The 22,797-nt window shown below is 38.1% G+C and overlaps 1 protein-coding gene across 1 annotated transcript in view; it reads right to left on the reverse strand.

The window, feature by feature from the left end:
- Positions 1–153: 153 nt before the first annotated feature.
- The window catches only part of LOC114363281 (uncharacterized), a 28,644-nt gene continuing 6,000 nt past the window's right edge, over positions 154–22,797 (reverse strand). The window contains exons 2-6 of the mRNA XM_028318963.1: positions 4,271–6,700; positions 3,990–4,187; positions 3,224–3,365; positions 2,673–2,885; positions 154–578 (exon numbers count right to left, since the gene is read on the reverse strand). Coding sequence (XP_028174764.1) covers positions 490–578; positions 2,673–2,885; positions 3,224–3,365; positions 3,990–4,187; positions 4,271–6,700 — 3,072 coding nt within the window. The 3' untranslated portion in view covers positions 154–489. The remainder of the gene's footprint in view (positions 579–2,672; positions 2,886–3,223; positions 3,366–3,989; positions 4,188–4,270; positions 6,701–22,797) is intronic.

Here is a 22,797-nt window from a genome sequence, read left to right on the forward strand (position 1 = left end):
ACAGTCTTATTTTCTGGATAACACACTTCAATACAATTGAGTACATACAATAATACTAATATCTTATATTTTATTTACAGACCTAGTTAAGGATAATTTCTCGCTCAAACAGAGCTGATGCTATAAGGTATCCAGCTGTGAGATAAAATAATGTAGATCTTGTATTAAGTAACCAAGTTTATTTACAGAAAACGCTAATTACATGTATAAATTATTAACTTATCAGCTAAATTATTTACAGTCTTAATTATATTGCAGCTGTAAGGTCGGCGCTGCGTTCGCCATTATTTTATAAGAAAAAAAATTCGCTATAAAATTACTTTCAGTGGCGCTACATTGAACCAGCGGAATTTTTTTGAACTAACATTCCATTCTAAGTTCAAAAAAATCGTTGGTAAAAAAAGTGTAGTAGCACTAAAGAGGCCGTGGAATGAAGTCTCTATGCTTCATTGAAGCTAATTTGGCGGGAAAGGAGCTGGGGTGGATGACCTACAGGATGTTGTCGACGGCGTGGATGACTCCGTTGGTGGCCGGGATGTTGTGGGTGACCACTTGCGCGTTGTTCACTTTGATGCGACCTGGGGAGCACAATTTAGTTTTTCAGTATGAGGTAGGTTGACAGCACACAATCTAAAATTCTAAACCATAGTCTAAATACCTTTATTTTAGTCTCGTTAGTATCTGTTAGCCTAGGCGCAGACCACCGATTTTTAGTTGGCCGATAGTTGGGGCGGTTTTAATTTGTATAATATGACGAATCGGCTGACTGATTAACAGCCCGACCAAATCGGCCAACTAAAAGTCGGTGGTCTAACCGCGCGTAACTATTTTCATAAAAAAATATTGTTTAAATTGCTGTTGCGTTGACTGTACAACACGTCACGTGTACACTACAGGCCATCGGCATTGTTTACAGGTGGTAATGGTATACAGGATTTATTCTGAATAAACTGTTTAGCATCGAGATGTTTATCAACCTTGGATTCAGATCACATAAATATTTACAAGCAGAATTTATCTTCTATGCATTTATGTATGTACTGGATTTGAAAGTTAATACTTTATCTATCTATTGTACCGTATCCACGCCACAATACTGCTCGTATTGGTTGCTTCATATCCAGCAGAGGACTGCTATTAGCTGAAATAATGCTGATCTTGATTCTTATCAGAGTTCTTCTGTAGGGTCAGAGGCTTCGTCCTCCATAGAGTTCGTGAACTGGTAGTATCGCCACGCTGCGCTCTTCTATCAAATATCTTTTTTAGAACGCCTACCTCTCTTCTATTCGTTCGACTTACGACCGAAGAAAATGCTGCAGGGTTGGATGAGAATTAGTTGAAATCATCTCTTACCAGTTCTTTTGTAGGGCCAGAGGCTTTGCGTCCTCCATAGAGTTCCTGCCTGAGCTGGTAGTATCTCATATGCTGGCGCTATACATACAGCATAGGACGCCTACCTCTCTCCTGCTCTTTGGACTTACGACCTAAAATGCTACAGGGCTGTTGCAATGCTTCCTTTGGGGAGCTTGCATCCAGCAATGGTGACATTAGTTGACATGAAACATACCTGAGTTCTTCTGTAGGGTCAGAGGCTTTGCGTCCCTCAAGTATCTCATATGCCGGCGCTATACATACAGCATAGGACGCCTACCTTTCTCCTGCTCTTTGGACTTACGATCTAAAATGCTGCAGGGCTGTTGCAATGCTTCCTTTGGGGAGCTTGCATCCAGCAATGGTGACATTAGTTGACATGAAACATACCTGAGTTCTTCTGTAGGGTCAGAGGCTTTGCGTCCCTCAAGTATCTCATATGCCGGCGCTATACATACAGCATAGGACGCCTACCTTTCTCCTGCTCTTTGGACTTACGATCTAAAATGCTGCAGGGCTGTTGCAATGCTTCCTTTGGGGAGCTTGCATCTAGCAATGGTGACATTATTTTACTTGAAACATACCTGAGTTCTTCTGTAGGGTCAGAGGCTTCGCATCCTCCATAGAGTTCCTGAGCTGGTAGTATCTCATGCCAGCACTATACAGCGTGCCGGGCAGCACGTGTCTCGCCACCAGCGCTCGCGCAGCGGCCTTCTCAGCGTATCGCGACAAGGCTACTTTTGTATATGAACTATAGCTTAAAAAAATTCAAGTCTCGACAAAAGTAGCGCAGGGGACCTACCTCTTTTCTACACGTTCGAATACGATCTTGAGAAAATTCTGCAGCGCTGGATAAAGAGAGAGAGAGATCATGCTTGTGACGCTCCTTGTGGATGATTGAGTCCTGCAGTGAATTAACATTATGTCAAATTATGCTGATCTCTCACCAGAGTTCTTCTGTAGGGTCAGAGGCTTCGCGTCCTCCATAGAGTTCCTGAGCTGGTAGTATCTCATGCCAGCACTATACAGCGTGCCAGGCAGTACGTGTCTCGCTACCAGCGCTCGCGCAGCGGCCTTCTCAGCGTATCGCGACAAGGCTACTTTTGTATATGAACTATAGCTTAAAAAAAATTCAAGTCTCGACAAAAGTAGCGCAGGGGACCTACCTCTTTTCTACACGTTCGAATACGATCTTGAAAAAATTCTGCACGGCATGAAGAAAGAGAGATCGTGCTTGTGACGCTCCTTGGTTTGAGTCCTGCAGTGAATTAACATTATGTCAAATTATGCTGATCTCTCACCAGAGTTCTTCTGTAGGGTCAGAGGCTTCGCGTCTTCCATAGAGTTCCTGAGCTGGTAGTATCGCATGCCAGCACTATACAGCGTGCCAGGCAGCACGTGTCTCGCTACCAGCGCACGCGCAGCCGCCTTCTCAGAATATCGCGACAACTCGTTGGGCTGCAGGCGCGCAAACGCTGCGTCGGTTGGCGCGAATACTGTGTAGGTTTTGCTCTCTGAAAAGAAGTAGGCGTCATTGAAAATCGATTCAGTGCTGAAATGTTCAGTTTTATTGCCAGTTGTCAGCTGGTCAATGACCTTTTCTTGTCCCTAAGAATTCTATTTTGTCTGTCTAAATTATTGGTCTCGATAAAATATAATTTAATTGTCTTGAAAAAATATAACTCCTGTTTTCTGGTTGCTTTATTCATCGACAAGCCTCAAAATCAAACTGTTTTTAGTTAAATAAAAACAAGCTTTTTGCTTCTTTCATCTGCTATTTTTAGTGTCTATATTGAATACATTAGGATTTTGAAGGTTTGCTTATTATTGTCTGCATGAATTCATTAATTACCAGCAAGAGTTTCGGCGAATCCACTGGCGTATATCGCCTTCAAGAACGTGGTGAATCTTCTGTCTCTGTCAGCCTGCAAGGTCTGCACGAGGTCACCAACAGGCAACGGGAACATTACTCGGTCCACTGCGTGCGCGATACCCTGGAATTTGGTAAAAAGAAAGTATAAACAATGTGATCTTTTCCTTGTGACAATAACGTCGTTCCTTAAAGTTCCTTAGTCCAATCGGACAACAGATTTTATTTTAGAACTAGCGGCCGCCCGCGACTTCGTACGCGTGGATCCCGTTTTATCCCCTTCATCTATCTTACGCGGTTTAGATATTTTCATACAAATGTTTTTTCCCGCTAACTCCCGTTCCCGTGGGAATTTTTCAATATCCTGTTGTAACTAAGCTTTAAGTTTACTAAGGTACCTGCATGCGAAATTTCAAGCGTATAACTTAAGCGGTTTAGATTTTTCATACAAAAGGATTTTCCCGCTAATTCCCGTTCCCGTGGGAATTCCTAAGTATACTATAACCTGCCCAGGAATATGAAGAATAATCGTACTAAGTTTCGTTAAAATCCGTCGAGTAGTTTTTGTTTCTATAAGGAACATACAGACAGACAAAAATTTTACTGATTGCATTTTTGGCATCAGTATCGATCACTAATCACCCCCTGATAGTTATTTTGAAAATATATTTCATGTATAGAATTGACCTCTCTACAGATTTATTATAAGTATAGAAGATAAATGCATTAGGTATTGAACCTAGATTACCTGCGGGATGTGAATGTCCTTCTTGTCTTCTAAAACTCTTGCGCCATTGATAGTTGTGACTCGAACCTCGTTCCATTCCACATCGTGCATGTCGTATTGATTCACTCTCAGTTGGGTGCCAGCAAGAGATACGCCAGTCATCTCGTCTTGAAGAGACCCGATGTCAAAGGCGCCTGGAATCACGTGGTGGAGTAGCAGCTGAAAGTACATACATGATTGTTATTAGATTGTCTATTGGGCAAACATGCAAGTTGATAAATGTTTTAAATGACTTCACTTACTCCACTTAGTAACCGAGGATTGTCCCGGAATTTCTCCTCGGCTCTATCAGGACCTCCAAGTTGTACCAATAAAGTCCTAAACGCTTTGTCGGTCGGAGCGAAGATCGTATATGGACCAGTCTCATTCAAAATTGTGTCCAACCCTGACTGGCGCAAATATTTTGCTGTCGCAAATAATCCATTTTCTTTCAGAATTTCCACTAGACCAGGGTTAGACTGTCTCGCGAAACTCGAATGAGAGTGTCCTAGATCAATGGTGGGGGCGGCCGTGCTTGATCCTATGACGACTAAGTCCTCAGGAGTTGGTCGATAAGAAGGAGTTGTGCTTATGATCGACGAAAACGTTGAGCTCGGGAAAGATGTTTTTGTAGATTGGCTGTGACCGATTCTGTTGATCGTGAAATCGTGGTTGGGCGAGCTTGAATACCTTTCCGTCGTCGTTATGCTTCGAGTTGACGGGGAGAAAGTGTGCGTGGGAGATGGTGAAGTTGCGATGGACTGTACGGACGATCTGTATGTGTTAGGTGCGAGTGTGGTATGGGTTATGGGATTAGTGTGCCCGACAGTACCGTGACTGGAAGCAGTGACGAAACTGGAGTAACTTGTGGGATTTTGCGACGACTCGGCGATGTAGTCCGTAGCGTCAGTGGTAGGGCTGGAAGTGGTCGAGCTAAATATTGCGTTCGATATCTTTGTGGGTCCAGGTAATTGAATCTCGCCCTTCTTTATTTTGTTCAAAATATTTTCTACCTCAGGACCTTCCTCAGTCTGTTGGCCGTTTGCTTTGACACCTTTTACTTTGAAAGAACCATCGTCTTGCTCTTCTAGAAATACAAATGTTACTTTCTTTTTATTTTGAATGGAAGAAGGAATTTTAGAGACTTCTTCAAGTTTGCCATTATCAGACTGTTTGATTAGTTCGAAGTTAGCGCCTGGTGGCAAAACACCTTTCGTCAAATCGTCGAATGAAATTCGACTTTCTTTGTGAGGTTCTGGTGTTGCTGATGCTGCTGAGCCGATGTTGCTGCTGAGCTGGGATAAATTAGATCCATCAGCTACTATAGCTCCTTTGGGTATCAAATTCGGGTTCGTTGTCCTAATTACTTCGAATTTCTGGCCATTTAGAGAAATCTCCCGAGACGTAAAGTTTTTCTCATTGAAATCTTCTGGGTTTTCTGCTAGAGCTACCTTGAGTTGTTTCAAGATATCTGGTTTCTGGAGTAACGCTACACTTTTTGCTCTTAAGCTGTCGTCAAAGCCTTTAGTTTCACTCTCTTGGAGCAGGCTCTTGATTTCGTTGTATAATTTTGCCTTATTTCTGTCTTGGGGTGGGTTTCTAGGCTTGGGTTTTTGCCTTGGCTTATATCTTGGTGATGGCGCTGGAGTAGTAGTCGTCGTAGTTGTAGTCGTTGTTGAAGTGGTAGTAGTGGGATGATGCTTCTCATACATCTCAACGGCTTTCCTGAACAAATCTGTTTCGTGTGGCATAATTGGCCTGCGCTTATTATCTTGAGTTCTGTAAAAATCATCGTAAGTCTCTGTTGTTGAGAATGTGGGAATGGTTTTCGTAGCTTGCTTACTAACGAATTCCTCGTGCAGTTTCTCCACCTTCTCCTGTTGTTTCTGTTGTTGCTTTTGAACGAACTCTTGATGCTTCTGTATGATCCGCTGTCTCTCTTGGAGTTCTTTAAGTTTCTCCAAGTTTTCTTTAGATTGTTGTTCGAAGAAATCGTGTATACGAGTCGACTCACCGTTGTTAAATAAAGGGTTTTGTCCCAAATTTGATTGGAACTGTAATTGAGCGTTATTCAAGTTCAGGTTCTGTGGAGCTAGGTTGGGTGCCGGCTGAATCGTTATAGGGCTGGGCTGGCTGAAAATAGGTTGGTTTTGCCCAGTTGGAACCGTGGGGAGGAAAGCCGCTTGCGTTGGCCTCTGACCACCAATGTTAACTGTGTTCCCGTGGAGAGGATTTTGATTGAAGTTTGGTGCATTTTGTGGCAAAGGTAAAGGATTACTTTGGAATGTGGGCAGCGTCGGCTGGGGGAGTATATTCTGAGCTTGGGGGAGGGGTCTTAAGTTTTGCTGGAAGTTGTTTTGGAGAATTGGCTGTGATACGCTCGGTGCTTGCGTGAATTGGAAAGCATTGTTGTTGGGGAGTGGGAGGTTGTTTTGAACACCGATGGTGGGTAAACTCTGGCTGGGGATGATGTTGTTGAAGAGTTGTGGGTTAGGTTGCTGCACGAAAGCTGGTTGCTGTGGCTGTTGGAACTGGGGCTGCTGGAATTGAATAGGGGTGGGCGTGGGGCTGCTGAGGATCCCAGACTGCTGGAAGTTCTGGAGAGGCGAGTTTATCCCGAATCTCGTCTGGTGCTCATTGAAGCCTGGGTGTCCGAGCGACACTTGCCGTCTTCTGTCGTAGTCATTTTCTATCTGAAAAGAAAGAAAAACTTGAATTAGACGTTGACCTTAATTGATCAAAAATATCAGTACAACTCTGATATAGGATTACCAAACTAACATTATTACTACATTTCTAGGCAGTTTTTAAAATCAGTACGTTTCTTCAGCATTTTGAAATTTAATAAAGCACAATGAATAGGCTAGAAATCTACGAATAATAGCCTAATTTGGTTCTTGGAGTAACTAAAATAGCTTTGAAATGACAGCTTCAACAAACGTTACGTTACTAAACTTTTGTCCTAAAATTTTCCGCGCTCAAATATTTGGAACCTGCCTATTCAATTCCAATAATTAAATTTTAGGCCATAATAGGCAATTGTCAACACCGGAACGAATATTTAATTTATAAAAGCTAGGTAACATTAAATTATTAATAGTTTTTTACATAAAATGTGCAACCTTTTGTGAAAACAGTTGTAGTTTTTTGCAACCAAGCTCAGATAGACTTATAGAGGTCAATAGGTCTAACCTAACTAGCTAAGTAGGTAAGTACTTCATAAATGTTTATAGTACCTAACAGGCAAAAACAACAGCTGATATCATCTTAACCGTCATTATTTCATGCCCGTTTTTTTCCTACTTTAATTTTTAAGATGTCACACGATATCGGATCAATTAAAGTGATCTACGTTCATTATCACTCGATGACCGCGAAATTTTCCCCGCGATGTAGAGCAGACGCAACGACGAATCTAGATTAGTGATGTAACGAGTAAAATGGTAACGACATTTTACTAAATGGTTATATTAGTCTGTAGATTGGATGGTAAACTGAATGATGTCGATGTGTTTTTAGACCTATTCTTTATCGTGAAATAGAGCGATATGATTGACTAAAACAACGTGATACAAGTGCTAAGTTGGTGGCATTTGAAGCGAAACAGCTGCCTAAACCAAAAAAAGGATGTAATATTGCTTAGAGACCTATTTACTGTATGTTTTCTAACAAAACTAGGTAAAATTAGAAATTAGCTCGTATAGAGCATAAAATGGTGAATCCAAAGTGAATAGGAGCTACTTTACAAGCATCATCTGATTAAGCAGTGCTACAAAGCTGAAGACGTATTTTCATAGCATTCAAGTTGTGAAAATTCGTGTGCATTCAAATAATGTATACCTAGCTATGTTTCAAAAGAAAATTTTCTTATGGACAGCGAAACTATCGATATTTCGGCATCCCTGTGCGAATCTGTCAGGCCCGCGGGCGCAAGAATGCGCTTTCATGAACGCAGGCGTCACGCTGCGCGCGCAACGTGGTCTAGTGTGAAAATAACATGTCCATTGTCCAACCTCGACCACATCACGTCATGGTTTACACTATTCCTCATCTAGATATTATTATGGTAATGTGACAATAATGATTTATTGTCAAGCCGCAGTTGCAAAACACCTACAAATACAAATCATTAAAGATTATATCTACGACAAATAGCTCGTAGTATTTCCACAACTTCAACACAGATTAATGACAACTAAATAATAGTTGTTTGCATGAAATTCTTTCGAGACATAAGTCACGATCAAACTGGAATGTTGTTATTGAGCCATATCTTATTTTGTTTGCTATAAATAAAGGTACATGACCAATTTAAAGTAAACGTGATAAATGAGCCTCTGAAAAGTTAACAATTTGCTTAATGGCAAAGCAGCATATCATGTTCAAATCGCATTACGCAGAACAGAAATCGTCCAATTAAATTGGACATTGATACATACATTTAACATGACGTCCATTAAAATAGCTGAGGCAAATATGAATTAGAGGATAAGATGGCAGAGTATACAGTGAAATCAAACGGAGAGTATCAATGATTCCATGAGATGCGCATGAGTGGGCATCAACGTGTCATTTCCATTTGGTTTGGTAGTAACTAATCGCGTTAAGAAGACAAGGCAGTAAATACAAAGATACAAGCCTATTGACAGCAAGAACGCCGATCCGTTTACATGAAGCTCATAATCGTGTTATATTGACAGTTTGACAGGTTTGCTCTACAAATCATTCATTTAACCAGGTTAGTGATGTTCGATTCAATGTGTTTATTCTTGTGTAGACATGGCATGGCTGCGTAGGAGCTATTTCGTGTTCGAGTGTAACATCAATGTTTTTGTTAGGTAGAGTTATTTTTCTACGAGTAATGTTACCATCAATTAAGAGCTAATTGCAATTTTCATCCACTTTGGTCTCTCGGAAGAGTAAGACTATAAGTTATTTTAAGGCTTAACATCTCACATTTTAAAAAAAATTCGAGATAGATGTGTTACCTGAAAGATAGACAAATCACGATAGTACCTACGTATCTTTCTTGTAGAATTTGGAAATTATCACAAAAAAAACTAGCGGGAATACCACGACTTCTGAAACCCATCTACCTACTTCAGTTTTTTTCACGCGATAGGCATACGCCGAGATCACATTAGCGTATCTCGCTCATAATATTGTATAATCATTTTCTCCGACACGAACCACACCGGTATGTGAAACTAATGATTAGGTAAGATTTATTGCCAGGCATTTATGGTTTGTGAATCTCTTTCTACCCATTTGACACTGGAAATAGTGATTTTGAAACATTTTTTTGGATCAGCTTGTTCACCATTCTGCCTAAAGGTAGGGATTTCACTCCATGACCAATCCAAGACCCCTAAAGGTAGGGATTTCACTCACAGGTCACTCGACAAGTTTTGAGATGCTCAAAATTTTAAAATGCAAATCTTTAGATGATTTGCTGATTTTTAAAGGGGTGAAATTAAGCTTGATAGAAACTTCATAAGGAAAGTCCCGTAAACAGCAATAGCTGCAGAAAACGTAGTCTACGGAAATATTGGGGCAAGATGACCGACGAATCACATCCACAACCATTGAGCAGACCCTAGGCATTATTTCGGGGGTGTTAACATAATCCTAGATTAACATCTTGGAATCAGGAATCATTGCTGTCATTTTTAACGCCGAAAATTTTTTGGCTCCATACAAAATTTCGATTTTGTACCGAGTGATCAATACTGGCAAAAGTATATTTAAAGTTGATTTAGACGTATGAAACTTTGTATAGAGCAAGATAGCAAGTAATTTGAAAATATGTATATTAAATAGTACTAATATGTTAAATACTTTTTCTATGTTACCTCTATCTCAAAACTTGTCGAGTAACCCGGCGTACCTAGTAGTTAGGCATACTAAAACTTAGCCTGCTAAGAGGGGTGTAAGAAGTAAATTAAGGCGATTAGAGTCCTCAATGACCTTGGGCGTTTGACCTTCACGCCGCGCGAAACACCCGCGCACCCCGCACGAAAACTCCGATTTGACACCGATCAAAATTACACGGGCATAGGTAGATACAGAATAGAAGCTCTTTTTTCATGACATTACTGCCTATTATTTTAAACTTGAATTGATGAACCTTGATGTCGGTATCATTTAACTCAGGCGTAAAGGTATTTAATAAAATTAACACAATCCATGAACATTTTGTACGGGATATTTTTTTTATTTTATTAAATTTTTTCGTAAATTTTCTAATGTTTTTGTCGGTTCAGCCATTCTCGAAATTTGAACATGTAATAGGTATGTAGGTAACTTCAGGTGGAATCTTGCAAGCTGAATTTGTTAGACCAACTTCCTGACGACAACTGTAGGTATTGGAACACATAGTACCTAGTATTGTCTATGGTTTAAGAAAGCAAATGTTTCTTCTTTTGTCTATTGTCATTCTCTTTGTGTCACTTATGAAGAATAAACTGAAAATGTGTTTAATCTCTTCTTTTTATTAGAAATCCTTCAACAGCTGATTGAGTTAAAATTTTGGATATACATGTAATTCGGATGACAATGCAATATTGTGATGACATGGAGTCGATCTGATGATAGAGCTGGAATGCCAGTGGCCCCATAGCAACTCTGGGATTAAACGATTCCATCGAGTTTAGGCTCGTTTGATTTGTATTTATATAAATATATAAGTAAGTAATATTATGTAAGTAAGCTACTTTAAAAATCACGAGTAGCTACCTACTTCAATTCTCAAAGACAAACAGGGTCTGATGATGGAGCTGGAATGTGGCCGTAGGAATAGGCTAGTTTCTTAAAAAAAAAACTCTATTAGTCCGTCAATTACACTATCAAAAAATATTGGACACGGGATATTTTTATTTGTCAACAAACAAGTAATTACGAAGTTATGATGCGATGAAATTCCGCGTGACGTCACAAATCGCAACAATTTTAAGCACGCCTTAACGTCATGGGCCTCTTCTGAACTTTGGCGCGCTTTATCTCTTTAAATTTTCATAAGTTTAAAAAAGTGAAAAATACATTGAAAGTATTTTTTGGTAAGTTGACGGACGGACTAATTCAAACTCTTGCTTTACCCAGGAAACATCCCTATTCTTCGAAATTATTACGAGCTACATAACGAAAAATCTTTGCTACTACGCCGCAGCAAATTCCGCATCATAAATAAAAAAAAAATTAAAATAAAAAACCTTCTTTTTTAAACAAGTTTTTGTATGCTAATAATTTTAGTTTCATGACATGCTCCCAAAATTCATCATCTTATAAGAGGATTTCAGTTTTTATCGACGAAACTTTTTAATTATTATAGCCTATAGGTACGTTTCATGGTTAGGTAATTTAGGGAAGTTTATTTGCACTTAACATNGTTGTATAACATATATTTATTTCAACTATTTCTGTCCAGCAGTAAAAGAGGAGTAGGCTTTACAAAATGCCCATTTGTCGCGGATTGAGGACTCTAATCGCCTTAAGTATTTGTTTTACATACAAAATTACTTTGTTATTTCTTTTTGTTTACCTTTGACTATAAAAGCATTTAAAATATTTGGGTGTTAAGTTTAACGAGGCGTAGGTTTTAAAATATTACAATACATTATGCATCACATCACCTCGGCAAAGCATATTAAAATGTAGAGCGGCAGACGTCATATTTACTCGTTTAAACATATTATGCATAACTCTAAAATATAAATAATTTTGTTTTCATAATTTCGTAACGTCTCATAATAGAACTATGAAGAATTAGTAGGTAATACTTAATTTTATAGTTACATTTTTATTAGAGTATTAATTTATATCTACTCTGTTAGATAGATCAGTTTACATTTATTATTGTTACGAGTATGTGTACATAAAGCTATTGCAATCTTATCAAGGACTGAACTCTAGGTCAGATGTATAGAAAATTGGAATCCATTATGACGTGATACACAATTCCACTGTACTTCATTACGCAACAAGATGTCGAGGAAAGTTGTCCGCGAAAGGACATTAAAATTACAAGCGTTCCAACCAAGTTCGAAAGTGGACTTTCATCGTTTTGCGGAAACAACGCGTTCCGATTCACCGTGCGTCTGCTTATTCCTAGAGCCAGGACGTGAGACGAGACGATGATGATAATTTGAAAGCTTATTGACAACTGTTTACGTAAACACCAATAATGTTTATTTATTTGCAATCTCTCAGGTTTTTATTTACTATCGTGTTGGTAGGTAGGAGGTTGGTAGGAGGCGAAGAAAATCGGCATGACCTGGAGCGAGATCAAACGCGAAGCTCAAGACCGAACGCGATGGAGGACTGTTGTGGACGCCCTCTGCCCCATCTAGGGGACATAGGACCTTAAGTCAAGTGTCGGTAGGTAACAGTTTAACGCTTACTAACCGTTTAAAAGTTAACGAGTTTTACAACAGGTTGTCTAGTCTAGGTGTCTGATTAGATCGTAAAAAATAAGAATACATTACACTTTTCGATTACATAACATAATTATTATTAATCAGATGCTACGGCGGCAACTAAATGGAATGCATGATGCCAATTATATTTAAGTAAGGCCTATGTGCATAGTTAAGTTCATGATTTATGTTAATAAGCTCAAAGAGGAATCATTTATTAACCTTACGGATCTAAAGCTGAAAAAACATGTTGCTTTCTTTGATCAATGATGATAACATAACATAATAAACCTCTTATGTCATCGTATCAGCATAATTCGCGACGGAAAGCCGCGGCGGCATCTGCGCGCGCGCAGTGAAAGTACAACGGCCGATAACAAGCTGTCAGTAGGGCGAGCTCCGGCTGGTTATATTCATAATTTGCATAACTATTTTCTTTATTATCTTTACATACTTAGTAGCACATAGGTATTTAAATAAAGTCGCTCGCGCCCGTTGTCTGTGCGCTCACTTCTTGTAAATTAATGCAACAGATTTTATAATGAGCTTTTCAGCAATAGATAAAATCAGTAATAAACACAAGATAGTGCGTTATTTGGAGCTCTCCCTGCCAGAAAGGCAGGGCCTACTCAAAAAATTTGATGGTATCTAATCTACCCTCGGTGAGCATTATTTATTTAAGTATTTAATATTTAATGCCATCTATATTAATTGGTAAATAAGGTGAACTTAATGCCATAGGAAATTCTTCAAGGAGTCTGGAATGGAATGGACATCACGTGACGTCAAGCATTCGTCGGATTTAATTTGTCATATTATGTCCACACATCCTTGCTCTACATTGTCCAACAATCACAATTTTATAAAATAACTATAGGACTATGTCAACCATTTAAATTAAGATTAATAGATACCTATAAGGTCAGATTCAACGGCTTTCTGTCTACTGTGCCTTTAGGTAGCAACCACTTCGACAATAATAATTGTTAGCAACTGTCAAGCATTGGGGGAGGCCTATGCTCAGCAGTGGACGTGCTGAAATGATGATGATGATGATGAAGAAATGTTTAATGTTGGATAGTCATAATTGGCCTACAAAATCTACTAAAAACATTGTTATTACTAATTGATATTGTGCTATGTACTATCCTTAAATAAATAAATAAACTTTCAAGTTACTCCCGAATATCTTTTTGCATTTTACATTTCAAGGGGCTCTACATTTTAGGTGTCAAGTAGTAGTTAGTACACATTACATTTCGCAACTAATACCGTTTGTCAAAGCCCTAACGTGCACAATGGTGTTTGGCCATCTCTCTGAAGATCACGGCTATGACGTCATACATCTAGTCGTGGGTTCACAGCACGACTTGAGTTTAGCACAACCTTTCCACTGCGGCATGAATTCCGACGGCAGTGAAAGTACTAACTTGATAACAGAATAAGATCTTTACGAAATGCAGCCTGTTATCAATGAGAACTGATTGTATGACTTGGAATTATTTTGTAACCGTTTTCTAGTTAAAGTCACTCACATTGAGCTCTCTTATTTATTTACTGAGGATTTACAGTTTGAAACAGAGGTGAAGATGAGGTCTCTTAAATTCAGGATTCCGATATGGATGGATAGGTCGAAGAACAAAACTATATAAAACATAGTGCTACCTTGCTACACAGGTAGGCTCTCACCACTCTTTGGTTAGCTAATAGTTTCTGCCATCTTCTACTGAACCAATATCGCTACATGAAATCTAATTGATCAAACTATCATAAATTCGCATTATATGTTCAGTTTCGAATAAACAATAACAAATCACCTTCACTAATCTTACGACTGATCCAAAAACAAACGCTGTATCACGAAACCTCAACACATAGTGTGAAGAATCAATCATCACTGTGCATGTGAAAATTAAATACTATCTGAGATCAATATTTCGCACTATAGGTACGTTCATGTATGCGCACGTAAATGAGCCGTCTTGCAACGAAAGCTGGTTGCAACACATGAGATGGAGATGGATAGTGCTAACAGTAACTAGTTACTAGGTAGGTAGGTCTAGATAGTCTAGATTTGTCGTTATGCAATCTCGAATCTCGGTGCAGTCATATCGGTCTCTATCGTAATTAATTTAGAATAGATCGAGTGATAAAATTGACATAATTTGAAATTGGATAGATGTGGGACAAACGGATATGCAAGTTCTCCGCTGTTATAAATGTTTATTTACGAAATGCAGTCTGTTATCAATGAGAACTGATTGTATGACTTGGAATTATTTTGTAACCGTTTTCTAGTTAAAGTCACACAAATTGAGCTCTACTATTTATTTACCGGTTTGACACAGAGGTGAAGATAAGGTCTCCGTTCTCAGGATTCGATATGGAAAAAAAAACCATATTTAAAACTTAGTGCTACCTACCTTCTTACATCGGTAATAATAGGTAACTATTTGGTTAACTAATTGTTTCTGCCTTCTCCTGCTGAACCAACTCAATTCTATTAGTTAGATATCGCTACATGAAATTTGTTTACCCAAACGATCATAAATTCACATTATATCTGGAGTTTCGAATAAACAATAATAGATCACCTTCACTAATTTTACGACTGATCCGAAAACAAACGTTGTATCACGAACCTCAACACATAGTGTGAAGAATCAATCATCGCTGTGCATGTGAAAATTAAATACTATCTGATATCAATATTTCGCACTATACGTACAGTACAATGTGCATGTACGCGAAATGCGCACGTAAATAGCCGTCTTGCAACGAAAGCTGGTTGCAAAACATGAGATGGATAGTGCTAACAGTAACTAGTTACTAGGTAGGTAGGTCTAGATAGTCTAGATTTGTCGATGCAATCTCGAATCTCGGTGCAGTCATATCGGTCTCTATCGTAATTAATTTAGAATAGATCGAGTGATAAAATTTACATAATTTGAAATTGGATAGATGTGGGACAAACGGATATGCAAGTTCTCCGTTTAGACTGATTAGCTTAGGTGTTCAATTGCTTGATGCATTCTAATTTACTTCTGTGACATACGAGTAGGTAGCTTAAGTTTTATCTTTTCTCATAGTTCCGAAAAGCAAAATGATTGTTGAAGCTAAACTAGACGCTATTTACCACTTTCAGTGACTATTCACTTTAGCATGGATACGCATTTGTACCAAAGAAGATTTTACTGCACTGCATAGGAAGGAATGCAATTTGATTATTTCCAAGAGGTGCATACCTACGCATTGAATGATGCTGTGAGCCTGTAGAGTTTCGACTCTACCGACTTTTCAAATACACACGCAATAACACAAAATCATGTAATTGTTTTCGAATGACTGTACTAGGTACTAGTGTGGTATAGAGTAATTTAGAGTATAGTCAGCGTCAAATAGTGCGTGACACCCAAAGTCGCCAAAAAGATCGCAACACGTTTTTGTTAAGGTTGTGTTGTCAACTTTTTGACCGTTTTGGGTGTCACGAACTATTTAATGCTGACGTCATCATCATCATCATCAACAGCCTTTTACAGCCCACTGCTGGACTATGAGCCTCCTCCACTATAGTGGAGGGTTTTGCCATAATCCCCACGCTTGGCAGACGGGTTGGAGATCGCAGTTTTAAATTAATGCTGACAGTACTTATGAAACGCAAACATGTACATTGAAGTAATATTACTACGTAGTACATTATAAGGGTTCGGCCAAACCAATGCGATCACAGCGCGATCAGCCGGCGTGCAGGGATGGCGACCAGACCTAAATGCATTGATCGCCATCGCTGCACGCCGGTTGATCGCGTTGGTTTGGCCAAACCTTAACTCAATGAACATGTCGCAGGAAAATGCAAGTGACGTCTTCGAAGTTTGACACTTTCCAGTAAGATCCGCATCTGTTGCAACACGATGCGGTGTCGCATTGCCGCCCAGTTACGCAAAAATTGCGTCTGGGTCCTATCTAAGGAGATACTTCCTTCAATTGCCGAGATGCGGTTTCCAACGATTTCTGTTGCACAATCTATCTGACTAGTAGGCCGTACCGACTTGTGACACGGGAAAAATTGGAAAAGATAATCCGTCTTACAATTAAGTAGGTACCTGCTTAAATTTTTGTTTGGAAAATACTGTTGTCTTTCTTTTCTTCTTTTATGAACACGCATTTATATTTAACACAAATAAGAATTTGTTGAACACACATGATAGAATAAAATTGATATAGGTATACCTTAGTAGGGAGGTGACTGTAGAGCTTACCATTTCAGATGTTACAGCTCTTTACAGCTCAATTTTAGCAATCAGGATCGTCACTGGGTCTTACTTTAACTTTGACAAAAGTCAATAATCTGTCAAAGTCCATACAAAAAACGCCGGTTATTGTTATAGTTACGGTAAAATTTAGGTGGTGCAACTCAGCCTAACATGAAAAGTAACTAAGTTTAAAAAACTCAGGTAGAACTCCAGAATCAAAATGTTTCAAAAAGTCTGAAGTTCAGTCATAGGATATTTAAAAAAACGTTAATTAGAGGTAAATATCATCACTCCACAATGATTCAAAGATACGTGAACAACTAAAAAGGTGTGGCCCATTTCACCACCGCGGGATGCGCAGACGCCGCGCGGGTGAAAGCCATTGTCCGCTGCACGTAATTATCGTTTATCCATAACTTAACGGGCACCTGCTAAACGCCACAATATATACGCTTATGAACCTGTTTCTTATTTCTTATTTATACTAATACTAGGGCTACCCGAATCACCGCGTTTGAGTTTTCGAGTTATGTTTTTTTACAACATACAGGATTTAAATACTTCTGAATCAGTTAGGCCTAGTATCCATCTAATATTATTTAAAAAAATCAGGCATGTATGTGTACTTTATCTATTAGCGCCTTAGTGACCAAAAAAGTGCCTAAGCACAATCATCACTCGAAAACTATCAAAAATCGCGGAACATAACATAAATGGAATGATTCGGATATCCCGAGTGATGCTTCACCTGTGGGCTTCAGCTTGACACTACTTTTTGTGACACCCTGTATATTTTATTATTCACACTATTTTCACGCGTACCTACGAAGTCGCGAGCACAGCTAGCACGTAACTAAATTACTACCGAGAAGAATCTGCTCAAGAATAAATGCTTTTGTTTTTGTAATTTATACAGGTTTGTGAATTTAGTTTTAATTTTGTATTACGTTGTGAGTCGTGTGATATTTCTCACGGTTCAATGTAGCTTCTTCATGATGAGATTAAATCACTCGGATCGATATTTTTTGCTTCCTTAGACATGTGTATCGATTATTTGATGTTCTTACGAACTAGGTACCATACAAAGACAATTTAATTGTACTGAACAATGTTGTTTTTTTCTTAATTTACTGGTTTACCGATTGTAAATAATAATATTAACTACTTTAATAAAAAAGTAAATGTGTGAAAAGTAAATATTTGCTGTTATAACAACGAATAAGGAACGACAGCTTATTATGAGTTTTCTATCTCGAGTCATTTCCATATTGTTATTCACAAGTCATTAATTTTTATCATTAATAAAAGCTAACAATAATTCTAAAAGTAAATTAATGACCGGGAAGTTGTAAAATAATTAAAGTGGAAAGTAAATGAAGACCCGTCACATGGACCCGAACTCCTCACGTTCGTCACGAATGGGGGAAGTGATGAATGTGAGTTAATGGGTCGAATCACTATTTGGTTGATTACTTCATCGATCAGTGACATTGGTTTTGTTTCGAGGTAGACAACTTACTGTCCTGTTACTATCCTCCCTTATCTTATAATTTGTAATTTAAGTGTCTATGGGCGACGGTAATCACTTAGGTACCATCAGGTGATCCGTCTGCTCGTTTGCCTTCTGTCACGTAAAAAAAAAGTAATTTAGCTTTTGCCGCGGTTGTGATCGTATTTTCGGTCACTGTCACTTAATTTGTAATTGATTACCAAAACGGGACTATTCCCACCTCTCGTTCCCACCGCTGTAACTCCTGTGTAGCCAGGATCTTCAGCTTGCTTTGCTTGACCGCCAATAAATAACCAACCAACCAGAGAAGGCAAGTTTGTCCCCGAGGGAAAGTAAACTGTCATTGGACCCGCAACGGAATTAATCAGAAGAATGTATTACCAAAAGCATTATAGGTAATTCGTTTTTATATCGCCATTATGAAAATGATTCATCTCTAAATACATCCTTTCATCCCCTATCTCTATCAAAATTAGTACAGTGACTTTTACTGTGGCAGGGAGAGTTACTTTTATGTTTGTAGTATCCAACAAAGAATGTACCTTAGCTGGTCCAATTAAACTTATCCATAAAGTCATGTGATTATAAAATTATTTACCTAGGTCAATGAAGATTAACAATTATTACAGAATTGTAATTAGTTATTTGTCATTTAAATATGGTAGGTATTTAATCATGGAAGTACATAATTAGATGTATCCAGTACTATAGATTGCGTTTGGAATCGTGATTACATATCACGCCCGTCAATCATTAACGTAATAACATAAATTACAAACAAAAATAATTACTTACTTAGTTCTTATTAATTTTCCAAATGCCACCAATTTCACATAAGTGGTTGATTTACCCCTCCAGAATGGGGCCGTTCAAGTATTACGTAAGCAGATTTCTTACCATTTTTTACCCCCCCGCCCCCCTTGTCATCAAAAGTAAGCAAAGCACTTACCCCCTCCCCCTATGCTTACGTAAACATTTTTAGTTATAAATGTTTTTTATGTTGTCATTTTTAAAATAGGAAAATACATGAAAATATTAGGTTTAAGTGATACACATAGAGTAAGGGACAATAAAATATAATCAGAAATAAAGAACATAACAAACATAATTGCATCAATTTATGCATCAACATAAACACAAATGATAACTTTCAGTGCTTACAATATTACGTTTAGTACCCAAACAAAACGCGCGCGGGCGGCCGGCCTCGCGTATAATAAATATGCGGACTACGACTCTCAAATTTCAATGGGCAGTGTCGGCACGAGAGATGTGCGGTAATTCCCCTAAACAGTTCTCAAAGCGAGTGCCTTACGCATGTATTATTTGCGGGAATCCCCGAAAAAAACGTTAATAACTAACGATGACGTAATCATCATCTAGACCCCCTACCCCCCATGTCATCCAAAATAAGCAAAACCGAGACCCCCCCACCCCCCCCTGGTGCTTACGTAATACTTGAACGGCCCCAATCACGCAATATAATTTTACATAAAAGTTAGAATTAACTAATAATTATAATTTTAACTATAACTATAGTATGAGAAATGTCTAGTATTATTCAAAGTTCTAAATAAAGTTAAGAAACATAGTCAAAACTTAAACCTTTACCGCAATTTCAGATCTCTACAGAAAATTTTCCCCCACTGCGAATCGAAAGACCTCTGAGACTTCAGTTTAATCAAGATTTTTCTGATTCATACTATCCCAAGGTCAGAGAAATGAAACAATTCTGATCTCATAGACCACACTGCACTTTCTAACGCACTGTAACTTTGTAGGTACAACGTATTGTACATTTTGTATTATCCATTGTTTGGAGAAGAGTGTCAACTTGTGAGCGACAACGCGTAATGCCGTTTCATTTTACGTAATCTTCATTTACAATCGTATCTAATATTGTGATGCGAAAATAAATCTTTTTGTTTGTTTGTTATGTTCCACAAACCATTTTATGAATACGTAGGTTCAGTGGAAGAAGTAGAGATAGGTCAATATCCTGAGACATGGTGTAAATTCCAACTGTCGCAAAAATAAATTGAAAAGGTGGGAAAAGACGTTAAGGTTTGAATGTCTAAAAATATCTAAATAATAAAATGAACATGTAATAGGTACCTACTTCAGCAAGTAAGAATCTTCAATAAATTCTTTTTAATTAATCACATAGCTGTTGGTAATTGATGAGTTCACCCACACGTTATTAAGAACAGCTTAAGAGGTATTTATCAAAGTGGTTCGTAAATTGAAGCTTTGTCATTATTACGAAACTAAAAAACTTACCTAATTATAACGCCTTTGTATTTCAATTTCCATGCTAGGTATTTACTGTTTTTTTTTCAGTCAATACTTAGCATTTAAATTATGAAGTCATTATTCAAATCCTATTGTTACGAAGATTTAGTAATATGGAAAAGTTAGCTTAAACAAATATGAGTCAAGCAAAGAAGCAATCCATTCCGTGAAATAGGTGATTAAGTTATAAAATTATGGCGAATATGTTTTCTAATGACTGTTGAAATTGCCTTTGCAAATGAGCAGTTTGCTCAAGTAAAATAAATATTAGCAGAAAGTGGATACGTGTAACTTTCGTAACCATTGTTTACTTTAGACTTCGCTGCTTGCTTGAGCCATGTCAGACAAACTAAGTACATAGTAAATTAAGAGATACTTAGTTGCAGTAACTTCTGTATTATGCTGTTGCTTAAATTTTGAGGTTGAGAGCCATCTGTGCTCACCTATTGTCCGGTGAAGCTGAAAAAGCCGCTCACGGCTATCAGCATTGTCATTCCGAAAAATAAAAAATAAAAAATCTGTATTATGCTGCTCCAAAAAGGTTACAGTAGTTAATATTAAACTTCTAAAGAGAGTAAGATCTTTTGCCTGACACGGCAATTTCTACTAAAGGATCTGAATGAAGAGCAAAGATATTAAATAGAGCTGACGCTAACAGTAATTTTTCGATTATTTTTTATTGCATTAGGTATGCCTGACCTTCGGACATCTATGGTGCGGACTGTAACAAGTAGGATCCATAATTCTAATATCAGACTCGGAATATCCTATTTGTTCGTATGGATCATACGAATTAGGGTTATTATTGGTAGATTGTTACACCAAGTAGTAGGTAGGTACCTACTTAAAAAGTAAAAGTAATACGTGACAGTCATGAACATGATACTCTAATAACACGGTGTTATAACAATAAATTGATTTGAAGTCTAACGATATACCTATTTGTAACATCAACAGACCGTGTAGTAATTTTATGTGAGACTTGTCTTAGTTTAGTTAGGTAATGCTTTTGGATTATCTTATTTATTTTATACAGGATGTCCCTAAATTAGCACGTCACAATAATACCGGAGGTAATGGGCGTAATAAGACGCATCGAACAAGCCTAATATGTCCATTGTCCATAGAAAAGTTTCCTGAGTTTTGAGACATGTCCAATTTTAGTTGTTTTCTATAATGGACAGTCTAGGCGCAAACCACCGATTTTTAGTTGGCCGATAGTTGGGTCGGGCTGTTGATCAGTATGGAGATGTATGAAAGTGCGCACATTACAGCGATTTGGTATCGGCCAATTCTTAATACAAATTAGAATCGGGCCCAACTATAGGCCAACTAAAAGTCGGTGGTCTGTGCCTAGGCTTCATAGACTTGATCGATGCGTCAGGCACTTTCGGTGTAAATGTGACGTGATAATTTTGGGACATTCTGTACGTTGAAAGCTGTAAGAAACACCGAAAATTATTTAGGCGTGAACTCTACCGAAAATATTATCTCATCATGGCAGTTATCACACGCGTCACAACACCCAGTCGAGAAAGAGAAAGGAACGCATGGGAACATTACGTCAGTAGTCAACCTATCGGATTGGATTGCTATCACTGATGCGTATGTGCATTGGCTTCTCGCGTCAATTTGTTCGCGTAATTTTATTGAAGTTTGCCAAGTTTAGGTTTTAAACAAATTCTTTACACTATTTACGCAGTTTTCCATAGTGTTTATAGTGTGATGTCTGCACGTAACTATGGGAAACTTCTTTTACTTCTTCAGCCAAGCCACCTGCTAAACTATATTATGAAAATATATTAGCCTAAGTATACCAATGTGTTGGTTTGGTATCGGTAAAATTTATTAAGTATTTTGTCTTGGCATAGGTCTCAGATCNCAACACGTAATTATCGTTTATCCATAACTTAACGGGCACCTGCTAAACGCCACAATAAATACGCTTATGAACCTGTTGCTTATTTCTTATCTATACCTACTAATATTTTAAAGCTGAAGTTTGTTTTTTGCTTGTACGCGCTAATCTCAGAAACTACTGGTCCGATTAGAAAAAATATTTTTGTGTTGGATAGCCCATCTATACATTTATATGTCATCATCACCCTAAAGCCAATAAGGGCGGAGCAGTAAATAAAAATGTTGCAAAAACGGGAAATATTATTCACACTATTTTCACTCGTATGAAGTCGCGGGCACAGCTAGCACGTAACTAAATTACTACCGAGAAGAATCTGCTCATGAAGAAATGCTTTTGTTTTTATAATTTATACAAGTTTGTGAATTTAGTTTTAATTTTGTTACGTTGTGAGTCGTGTGATATT

Source organism: Ostrinia furnacalis, unplaced genomic scaffold (assembly GCF_004193835.3).
Source record: "Ostrinia furnacalis isolate ACB-3 unplaced genomic scaffold, ASM419383v2 OfSCF7055, whole genome shotgun sequence".
Taxonomy (NCBI): Eukaryota; Metazoa; Arthropoda; class Insecta; order Lepidoptera; family Crambidae; genus Ostrinia; species Ostrinia furnacalis.